The sequence below is a fragment of the Ctenocephalides felis genome, unplaced genomic scaffold (genome assembly GCF_003426905.1).
Source record: "Ctenocephalides felis isolate EL2017-DRISC unplaced genomic scaffold, ASM342690v1 CF-g0.4_SCAFFOLD_00845, whole genome shotgun sequence".
NCBI classification, from domain to species: Eukaryota; Metazoa; Arthropoda; class Insecta; order Siphonaptera; family Pulicidae; genus Ctenocephalides; species Ctenocephalides felis.
In genome coordinates this window covers 90,874,577-90,886,687 of record NW_020536999.1, presented here as the reverse complement: position 1 = coordinate 90,886,687, position 12,111 = coordinate 90,874,577, and the positions used below count along the sequence as shown (strand labels likewise).

General features: G+C 28.8%; 2 protein-coding genes across 2 annotated transcripts in view; both read left to right on the top strand.

Moving 5' to 3' along the window:
• Positions 1 to 1,714, top strand: part of LOC113362996 — a 4,243-nt gene extending 2,529 nt beyond the window's left edge. The window contains exons 2-4 of the mRNA XM_026605488.1: positions 34 to 326; positions 400 to 1,028; positions 1,492 to 1,714. Coding sequence (XP_026461273.1) covers positions 34 to 326; positions 400 to 1,028; positions 1,492 to 1,714 — 1,145 coding nt within the window. The remainder of the gene's footprint in view (positions 1 to 33; positions 327 to 399; positions 1,029 to 1,491) is intronic.
• Positions 1,715 to 9,793: 8,079 nt separating this feature from the next.
• LOC113362995 (zinc finger protein 501-like) lies at positions 9,794 to 10,945 on the top strand. Its single transcript, XM_026605487.1, has one exon. The coding sequence runs from the start codon at positions 9,794 to 9,796 to the stop codon at positions 10,943 to 10,945; it is 1,152 nt and encodes a 383-aa protein (XP_026461272.1).
• The last annotated feature ends 1,166 nt before the right edge of the window (positions 10,946 to 12,111 follow it).

The following is a 12,111-nucleotide window of genomic DNA, read 5'->3' as shown; positions in this document are numbered from 1 at the left end:
AATATACTATATTTCTTTCTACCTTTTCCCCAGAATCGTCCATCGATTCTCAGCCCGCTCAAGAGATAGACATCCACAAGTTTGCCGAATCCTGGCGAGTTGGCGGCAAAAAAGCTTGTTCGTCGATTCCTCGGTTTCCACAAAAGCCTCAGCAAGGGAAGAAGACTTCTGTGAATAAGCAGAAGAAAAATAAACAACAGGGGAATGGTAAGAATAAATCCAAGCAAGATTTGTCAAATGATTACTTTTGGTATCAGGATTTTAAATGTGACAAGAGGATGAGGAAGCAGGCTAATTTGCAGTGCAGATTGTTAAAGGATAGCGAGGTGAGGGAAAATGATGCAAAAAGTAAAAATACTGCAGTAGGTGGCAACATATATGTTTCTGTTTTTTTCCTAGTTATTTGGAGGTTGCGACAGCCGTCTGAATCCCCAGAACTTCATCTCCGCCTGCACCCAAGACGTCTGCGAGTGCCAAGCCCGCCTAGACTCTCACACCCTTGAACTCAGCAGAGTAACTCGATCCCATCTGGACAACCCTTCATCCGACGACAACTTCAGCATCTCCGACGAAGAAATCAGCACACCAACATCACCATTCACCATTAACCAAGGTACAAGTGACAGAACAATATTGACTGAGTCAATACTCAAAAACAGTTTCAAACTACTCACCGACGACAGCTCCACTGTCAGGACTGTCAACAGACGTCTGTTTACCAACGATGATGACATCGTCACCAAACGCGTTACAACCCATGGTGGTATATTTACAAGTGGAGATATTTTGAGGGATTTTATGAGATCCAGGAAGAACAGTGATGTGAATGATTGGCATGTGGGTAGACAGCAGAGTGACAGGGATTTTAAGATGTCCACTGTTATTGTTGGTTGTCATTGTGCAGCTTTTATGGCATATGCCAGGTCTTGTGCCAGGTTGGGAGCAGCACCTGCTGTACAGTGGAAGAACATCACGGGATGCGAGAGGAAGGACAGCAGTGTGGTGCAGCATGAACTACAAATGGACAGGTAGAGGAAATAAATGACACCCGGGAAGATTATTGAATTATTTTAATATTGCTTTATCAGAATATATTCTAACGACATTTTTGTAAAAACTCTTGAACAGATTTTCAAAATTCAAAAACAGTTAACGAAAGTTATCAGTAAGTGGTTAGTTTTCGGTAAAGATCGGTCGGGCCGTTTCTTTATAATCATTGTACAAAAGCTACACCTAGTTCTGTTCATAACAATAAAACTAAAATTAGAAACATTTGTTTAATAAAATATTGAAGTAACGCTTACCATGCATATCCAAACCTAATAAAAACTAGTAAAAATGTATGGAAAAGCGTTGTGTTAGGTTCGGACGACATGGCAAGCATTCGTGCTTTTTTAGAAATGAAATATTTGTCTTTTGAATTTTAAATTTTAAAACTTTTATAAATTATTATTTTCTGCACTGGTTTTTATCAATTATTTTCTTATTCAGGTGGCACAAAAACCAACAGCGGAGACGCAAACTGCAGCCTTATGCAACGTTGGTGACACCTAATGGCCGTACTGCCCAACATGACAGACGTGTCATGCAATCGTCTTATGAGCCCAGAGATGTTTCACTTCAAATGGCTTATGAACTTGCTTTGAGGGAGCACTTGCTGCCTAGCGAAGGGGCAGGTAAGAGGCGGAAGCACCCTCCTCCGGGACTCTATTAAGAATATATATATATATATATATATATATATATATAAAATATATATATATATATATATATATATATATATTTGTATGTAATTATTATCATTGTCTATATTATAAATTTTAATTAAGTTTTAAATTAATTTAATTCATAGCTTTAAATATAAAATATGTAATGACTAAATTTATTGTAGACATTGATAGTGATTATATATATATATATACTTTTTGAATTATATATATTAATATATGTATTTATATATTATATATATATATATATATATATATATTAATATATATTATATCATGTGTTTATAATCGATTGCTACTATTGTAACATCATTAGACGATACATTTTATTTTCTGCTGAAGTCTTAATATAACTAAATTACTATTCAAATAAATTTGTTTTATAACCAATTAAACAAAATATAGTTAAAACGTATGAATCTTAAAACCGTCTATTTTGTATGATCAATCTATGAAACCTTGTGACGTAGCTGCCACGTAAAGAACAAAACCGAAGCATCTACGTTCAAGCCGATTAAAGGTTACAACTAAACGTATTAATAACGTAACCATCAACAACGTAACGACTTTCTTCTGTGCTACGTTATTTTAACTTTTGTTTTTTACTGGTATGATTTTCTTTGGTTGTATAAATGTATTCAAGTCTTACAATATTATCAATCGATTGCAAACATCTTTTTAAATTAAATATATTACTTAATTGTAAAATTTATAGGAATTTTTCCTAGTCACCATTAAAACTAGATTTAATAACAAAAACACTTACTATGTGTACGTTTATATTTATATAGTATTTATTATTTTAAGTAGCAACAATTACAATATAATTCTAGTATTACTTAATTTTTATTAATTTTAATTCTGTATATAAAGTATTACACACAAAATTACATAGTTAGCTCAATTTTTCTATCATACTCTTAATTCTAGTATTAATAACATGTATATATATTAAAAACTTATACATATTTAAATTAATATTAATAATATTTCCTTAATAGATCTCAATATTTAATTGTATAAAAGTTTTTGATAAATTCATATGGATAGCTTTTTGCAAACAATTTCTCGACAATAAATAGATAGATTGATAGATTTTTCAACTTTTAAAATGGTAATAGGATATTTGATAATTTTAATATATATAATTGAAATTATAGAGTAGAGCGGGGCACAAAGGTCGAATTTGACTTTAAGAAAAAATCTTGTCCAATCTACATTATAACACAGATCAAACAAACAACTATCTGACCATGCTCATTAAAACTACCAGCTAATTCATCAGTGTAGAAATGTATTTTTTTGCTGTTTTTCAAAAAATTGTAACCTGGTCTTTTTTACTCCATAGGCTGGGTAACATGTACAACCAGGGGCCAAACAGGTCCAATGTCTAATTTTTAATTTTAAAGGGATTTTACGAAATAATAGCTACAATATTCAACCAATGCAAAATGTAAATTTCATGGGTACATTTTTTCCTGAGATAACACTGTATATAACCTTGATCTAGTGTTTTGTTTAGAAATACTCATCAGCAGAGTTGGAATAACTATTTATTTAATTTATCTCTTGTAAAATTGCTTTTGCTAACTTTTTACTTTTTTAATTGTTTACACCTTTGCAAGAGTAAAGGTTCAGTTGGTCCTTTTTACCCCACCCAGGTGCAAGCTTTTATAGAGGTTATATGAAAAACTGTTGAATCTAACTTAAAAATAACAATATGTGTTACAAAACAATTAAATAACGTATTCTTAAAAATTATATTGAGGTCTCGTAAACTAAACAACAGTGCTCACGACCAAAAAGACTAACAAGGGGAAAAAACTTTTGTTTTGGATTTTTAAACATTTGCTGTTTATTTTCTGATAGCGAAGTTGTAAGAATCAAGGTTATGGCTGGTTATACATCTTTTGCCCTTTAAATATTTTTGGTGAAAAATTTTTAACTTTACTTGTTATTGAAATATCGGTGGTAGACCTTTTAACTTGCGGACCTTTGAACCCCGCTATACTATAATATAATTTTATCGTTTTAAGGGTTCAATTCTCGGATAATACAGAAATGTTATGGTAAGGCTATTCTACAGGTCTATATTCGTATAAGTTGCTATGCTAAAAAAAAAGAAAAAGAAAATGCTATGTTAATGGGTCTATATTCGTATCAATTGGTAGTCACGATTTGTTAAAAATCTACATATTTGCGAGCGTTCCAGCGTTTTACACATAAAACCTAACCTCCAAGTTTCAAATAAAAATTTTATCATAAGGGCAAGTTCATGAGTTCGTTCCATCCGAGCCAATCTGACAGTCCGAAACTGTCCGCGCATGCGCAGAACACTTTTTTCTGTTCCATCCAAAATTTCGGATTCCAAACTGTTGCGGACTGTCAGTAATGCGTTCCATCAAGCAGTCCGATGAGTTTGAAACTATCATTTTGTGTTTGTACCCGGTACAAACAAAAACTCCGCAATTTAATACGATTAAAATATACTTTTATTTAATTCCAAATAGAACATTAAAAATTTAATGAATTTACAGGAGTCCAAACATTGTAGAATATTATATTAAAGCGACATAACGATATATAACTAGGAAATATTAAAAAGCAAATTCATTGATATAATTAAGTTATATTTTTATTAGAATATGTTTAATATATATATATATATATATATATATATATTAAACTAATATTTATGTATTAAAATAATAATTATTATTATTATCGAGTGAGCTCTGAGTTCGAAACGCGTTGGATGTATCCAAACCAAACCATTGCCAACTGCCATGAAAAAATCAGAAAGAGTTTGGTCTAGTTTGAAACAGTTTCGGACTGTCAGATTGGCTCGGATGGAACGAACCCCATGTTGTCTCATTCTTAACACATATGTGAAGTTAGGTTTTATGTGTAAAACGCCTGATCAAACACAAAAATACAGATTTTTAGTAGTTCCTGACTACCAATTGATACGAATATAGACCCGTAACATAGCATTTTAATTTTATCCAAGAATTAGCCTCTAAAATTTGATGTTTGAAGTTAAAATGTGTATTGAAGATTATTTTTAATATTATCAAATATCTTATTACAAATAAATATATAAATATATATCAGGGTGGTCCTTAATATGGATGTTTTTAAATTTCTTTGCTCCCAGGGGTTTAAATGCTTCCAAATTGATAAAACAAAATCCTATGAAAGTTTTAGCTTTTAATATTATAACTTTAAGATAGTCCGCACTCCAACCAAATTTTTTTGGTTTTTCTTCCTAGGTAAATACTTATTTTAAAAAATAAATCAAATTTTTATTGCAATTTTTTATATATTGTCAAAATAAGCAAATACAATGTTATTCTCAAAATTTTGATTCACTTGTCGCTAAGTTATAAAATTCTAAAAAATCAAATTGAATTTTACCCATAAGAAGCTTTGGTTGGAGTACGGACTATCTTAAAGTCAATATTAAGAGTTAAAACTTCCAGAGAATTTTCTTTTATAAATTTGGAAGCATTTGAGATCCTGGCAGCAAAAAAATTTCGAAAAATATCCATATTAAGGACCACCCTAACACAACTCGTATTACTAAATCAATAAACTTTAGATAGTCTTTTTTTATAAATCGTGCAAAATGTTCTTTAACTATAATTCTTATATTGAAATATTCAAAAATTTAAATGATTATATATATATATATATATATATATATATATATTATTTTGGAAATATGAACAAACAACACTCTTTTGTGCACTAATTTATTAAATAATAATTTTCACAAACGTTTCGAGACTAGGTTTGTCTCATCATCAGTGTGTTATAATTTAAAATTTAATATATGGAAACCTAAATTAGCATTATGTGTTATCCGTTACAAGTCGTTCGATATACTGTCTTCTACCCTCCAACGATCGTCTAATGAATATCTATTTATCCACTCAGAATACATTTGTTATACTCGTATATATATATATATATATATATATATATATATATAAATATATATAATTATTTATAAATTATATTTAAAACTAGGTGATGCATTGTGATTCTATTACATAGATTCAGTGGCGTCGGAACCGTGTGGGCTGTGTGGGCTTGAGCCCACCCATGAATTTTGATGGGGGGGCTCAGCCCACCCATCAATTTGAAAAAATTATGTGGACTAATATCTCTAAAAAGAAAAAAACGAGCCCACTGGCTGTCTATCAAAAAAAAAAAAAAAACGAGCCCACCCATCAAAAATTTGGTTCCGACGCCACTGCATAGATTCTAACTAACTAAATACATAAAATACAATAAGTACTACTTACTTTATATATTATTAAGTTTACTTACAACAATATTTTTTTATTTATTACTTTTTTTATATTCGACTTCTCAGATTATATATATTATTAAAATTTATTATTCGATGTATTATTACAATCGTGCCATAAATTAAAAAATATGAGTATCGCTTGTAAATATATTAGTTACCAGTTAGATGTAATTTTTGTACTCTCAAATTTTAATCGAAACCAAATTTTTGATTATTATTAATAATTGATAAGTAGTTTTAATTAAAATAGTTGGACGTTTGCATCTCAGATAAATTATATTAATTATTTTATAAGTTATGTATGCATTGTAATAAGTCACACTTACTATAAATTAATTTTTTAATCAAATTCTTGTGTATAATGTGTAAAATTTAATAAGTCTCACTATATATTTATGCTTATATATATAAAAAATATATTTATTTATAATTCACATTAAATTAAACACTTTTTTTATTATAAGAGTACCGGAATTTATGTTTTTTATGCTCTAAGACAATATGTACTCATATGATTATTGGGCTCTACCTTGTAAAGGATACGAGACTCCAAAAAATCGGTATTTAAGAATACCGCTCCATCTAATATATAGATATATATATATATATATATATATATATATATATATATAATATTCTGAAAAATTTCGGCATTAAGTAAATTAAAGGCAGTACTCTGCGGCGCATGTTTTATGCCGTTTCGTTGGGAGCTACTGATTACAGTTTACGTCCAGAATTGAATAAAATACATTTTTAGAACACGAGTTGCGTAGACTGTCCAATATAAGGAAATAACAGGTTTAATCAATAAGAAAACTATATATATATATATATATATATATATATATATATATGTATGTATATATATATATATGTATATATATATATATATATATATATATATATATATACTCGTATATATAAATGAAAAATGAAAATGAAATAATATGATAAAATTGTTTCTTGAGCATCCATCCAGTAATTAAAAACAGTTTTATTGAATGAAAATGTTTTTATTCATAGAACATACGTTTCGGTTCTAGATTTGACCCATCTTCAGTGCATACAAATAAATTTGAAAAAAAAACACAAAAACACACGAAATTGCACGAAAAAATGAATATTAAACAAAAAATTGATAAGACGTCGAGTTATGATAAATTTTACAAAATATATGTGTCACACGTAACACATACTCCAAGCTGACAACATGTTCGTTTGGAATAAGCTTTTTTATAATAAAATATATTATTTATTTTAATTTTACCATTTTTTAAAATTTATCATAACTCGACGTTTTATCAATTTTTTGTTTCATATTTATTTTTTCGTGCAATTTCGTGTGTTTTTGTGTTTTTTTCAAATTTATTTGTATGCACTGAAGATGGGTCAAATCAAAACCCGAAACGTATGTTCTGTGAATAAAAACATTTTCCTTTAATAAAACTGTTTTTAATTACTGGATGGATGCCTAAGAAACATTTTTATCATACATATATATATATATATATATATATATATAATTATGAGTGAATTATATATATATATATATATATATATACCGAGTTGCTATTATAGTTTTAGTTAAATGGAAAAAGGGCGAAATTTAATATATTATATTTCAGTATTCGTATTCTGTTCAAAAAGACCTTTTAAACAATACCCCACATGCCACAAAAACACAATCTGAAATTGTTGAAGTAAAACTTCATTAGACTTAAATTTTAAATTACTGAGTATAAGTGCTATATTCTTTAAGATAATTTGCGTAAACTTCCTAGTATAAGTTTAAACTTCACTATTTGAAGCAAATACAAGTTTTAGACTTAAAATTTATGTCTATTTATGCCTTAGACAATATGTACTCATATGATTATTGGTCTCTACCTTGTAAAGGATACGAGACTCCAAAAAATGGGTATTTAAGAATACCCCTCCTATTCAACTAATATATATATATATATAATAAACTAAAAATTTTCGGGACTAAGTAAAGTAAAGGCAATACTCTGCGGGGCGAGTTAAAATTAATACAAAGTTATCACGTTCTGTGGTGTTTTGTTGGGAGCTACTGATCACAGTTTACGTGCAGACTCGAATAAAATATATTTTTAGAAGACGAGTTGCGTAGACAGTATAGGGAAGTAACAGGCTTAATCAATAAGAAAACAATATATATATATATAATTCCCAGTATGAGTAAATTTTAAGCATACTGAGTTGTTATTATAGTTTTAGGAGTAACAATTGGAGATTGAGATTATTTAAAAAAAAAAAGAAATTTAAAATTTTGTTTTATTATTCGTATTCTATTCAAAAAGACCTCATAAACGATACCCCACATGCCGTAAAAACGCAATATCAAATTTTTGAAGTAAAACTTCATTAGACTTAAATTTCAAATACTGAGTATAAGGGGTATATTATTTAAAACAAGTTGCGTAAACTTTCCAGTACAAGTTCAAACTTCACTATTTGATATTTAGAAGTTTTATTTTCATGGTCTGGCAAATACAAGTTTTAGACCTAGAATTTATGTTTATTTATGTCCTAAGACAATATGTATTGATATGATTATTGGTCTCTACCTTGTAAAGGATACGAGACTCCAAAAATTGAAACAAATAGCCAGTACATATAAGATATATATGTACTGGATATATATGTGTGTGTATAAATATAAAAATAAACTGAAAATTTTCGGGACTAAGTAAAGTGAGGCAGTAATCTGCGGCGCGAGTTAAAATGGATACATGCACGTTCTGTGGTGTGTCCAGACTTCAATAAATGTACATTTTTAGAACACGAAATAAAAGAAACAAATGCTACTGATTACAGTTAACGTTCACACTTAAAAAATGTATTTTTAGAACACGAAATGGATAATATAAAGGTGCGCCACACCTAGCGAACGAGCACGAACGAACATGGCGTTTGACATGCGCGTCGTTCGCTTTTGACATAAAATATTGAAGGGAAAAAATATAAATTATGTAAAATAAAAATTCTAAGTTTACTATTTTTAAATTTTGCGCCATTACAAATCTGCAAACTTCACACTTGTTTTACTCGTTGACAATCTGCAGCCATCTTTAATTTTATCAACTGTCAAAAATGTTAAATATATATTTATAAATGTTGAATATATTACAAAATATTAAATATATATTTATATTTAATATTATAAATGCCGTTATTATGTGTATTAAGTGTTGTTAAAATGTCAGATCTTATGGAAGACGTAAGTAGTAAAAATATATCTTTGAGTATTAGAAAATCCTTTAGAGTTTGTTGATGTTTATTTTTCAGTAACTTTACAAGAACTTAGTCAATAAGAATTGAAATTCAGCTATGTTTTTGATAACATGTTCAACCTGCCTTAAGGCAAAATGCTACTTACATTATGTTTACTTATCTATGGCTACTTACAACTAGTTACTTAATATTTTAACAAATAGGTCTTATAGACGTAATTTAAAATATTACCATCGTATAATTAATAAAAAATATAAATGATGTAAAATAAAAATTCAAAGTTTACGATTTTTAAATTTTGCGCCATCATAAATCTGCATACTTCACACTTGTTTTAGTAGTTGACAATCTGCAGCCATCTTTATTTTTATTAACTGTCAAATACAAGCTGTCAAAAATGTTAAATACATAATTATAAATGTAGAAAATATTATAAAATAATAAATATATACATTATAAATGTTGTTATTATGTGAAATTAAGTGTTGTTAAAATGTCAGAAATTGTTGACGACGTAAGTAGTTCATCACAATTACAAAATATATCTGTGAGTATTGAAAATGTAGAGAATCCTTTAGAGTTTGTTGATGTCAGAATGGATACATTCTCAGAAGACGAAGAGATTTGCTACGACTCCGATGGGTTTGACAAAAATGTAAGAAAGAATGAACAAGGTGAGTTTGTATGTACAAAATGTCCTTTTACAACAACCTCTAGCAATGGATACAAAACCCATATAAAGTTATGCAAACAAAAACACCAAAGAACGAAATCTAGAAAGTGCAAAAAGCCTGCAATTGTAGAACCTGACCTCTTCGAATGCGACTTCTGTACCTCCACTTTCACATCACGAGAAGATTTCCAAGCTCATAAGAAAACACACAGGAAAGATGACACGTTTAAATGTAAAGTTTGTCTGAAGGAATTCAGACAATCGAAGACTTTAACAAGACATCTGCGCACTCATTCTGGTGAAAAGCCTTTTGTGTGCACAGTTTGCAACAAAGCCTTCAACCAATCCTGCAATTTAGTATCGCACATGCGTACACACTTTGATGACAAGAGACACAAGTGCCCCATATGCAGCAGGGAATTGAAATATTTAAGTTCTTTAAATTATCACATGAAAATAATACATAAAGTAAGCGAAGAGATCAAGCCTGATGATGCAGCAAGTATATTAACAAACTACTTAGACAGTTTAGACAGCGATAACATATACAATTGTAAAGACTGCACAAAAACATTCTCAAGTTTAACAGATTTAATAAAACACGAAAAGACTCACACAGAAGACAACTGGTTTGTATGCGAGTTGTGTAATAAAACTTTCAAAACAATAACAGGGCTCTCTTACCACATGAGAAACCATTCTGATGACACTCCTTACAAATGTAATGTTTGTGGCAAGTCGTTTAAGCATTCCAGAACTTTATCGTGTCACTCCAAAACCCATTCAGGTGAAAAAAAATACAAGTGTACAGTTTGCACAAAGGCTTTTGCAGATTCTAGTAATCTGGTGCGACATATGAGGACACATTCGGATAAAAAAGAATATAAATGTAAAATTTGTAATAAAAAGTTACAGTATGAGAATTCATTGACGTATCACATGAAAACTCATGAGGATGTTATTGTAAAATAAATTAAAAATTAATATTTAAATTATAATAGATTAATATATATATATACGAAACGAAAATAGTTATATACCAAATTAAAAACTATTTATGTGTTATATAATATATAATATTCATAATAGTATATATGTTCACACAATAAATACACTTGTCACTAGGTGTGAGTGGCATTTTGTGTTAAAGCAAGTCAGATAAAGTTCCCTTGAATGTGTAAATAATTCAATATATTAATTTGCGATTATTTGAAATAAAAAGTTTAATCTAGAATTTCATTTAGATATTCGTATTCTATTCAAAAAGACCTTTTAAACGATACCCCACATGCCACAAAAACATAATTTGAAATTTTTGAAGTAAAACTTCATTAGACATGAATTTTAAGTTACTGAGTTTAAGGAGTGTATATTTTAAGGCAAATTGCGCATATATATATATATATATAAACTGAAAAATTTCGGGACTAAGTAAAGTAAAGGCAGTACTCTGAGGCGCGAGGTAAAATGATTACAAAGATTTGATATGCACTCTTGTGGAGCTACTGATTACAGTTTATGCCCATACTTAAATAAAATACATTTTATAAAACACGACTTGTATATATATATATATATATATATATATATATATATATAAAGCGAGAGGTTTTTCTTCAGATGGTGAAATAATATGATGAAATTGTTTCTTGGGCATCCATCCAGTAATTAAAAAAAAAAAAAAAACAGTTTTATTGAAAAATGTTTTTATTTAGAGAAACATACGTTTCGGGTCTTGATTTGACCCATCTTCAGTGCTACAAATAATTATTTATGAAATAAAAAATTGATAAGACGTCAAGTTATGAATTTTTTTTATAAAAAAAATAGTAAAATTAAAATAAATAATATGTTTTATTATATAAAAGGTTTTTCCAAACGAACATGTTGTCAGTTTGGAGACCGTGTTACGTGTGTGTAACGAGAGTAAAATGTGTGCGTTTTTTCCACTATTTTCCGCTAACACGTACGCACACATTTTACTCTCGTTACACACACGTAACACGGTCTCCAAACTGACAACATGTTCGTTTGGAAAAACCTTTTTTATAATAAAACATATTATTTATTTTAATTTTACTATTTTTTTTAAAAAAAAAATCATAACTTGACGTCTTATCAATTTTTTATTTCATAAT

Bases quoted from the DNA above. Each gene is read 5' to 3' on its own strand.
- LOC113362995 (XM_026605487.1), top strand. From the start codon at position 9,794: ATGTCAGAAATTGTTGACGACGTAAGTAGTTCATCACAATTACAAAAT.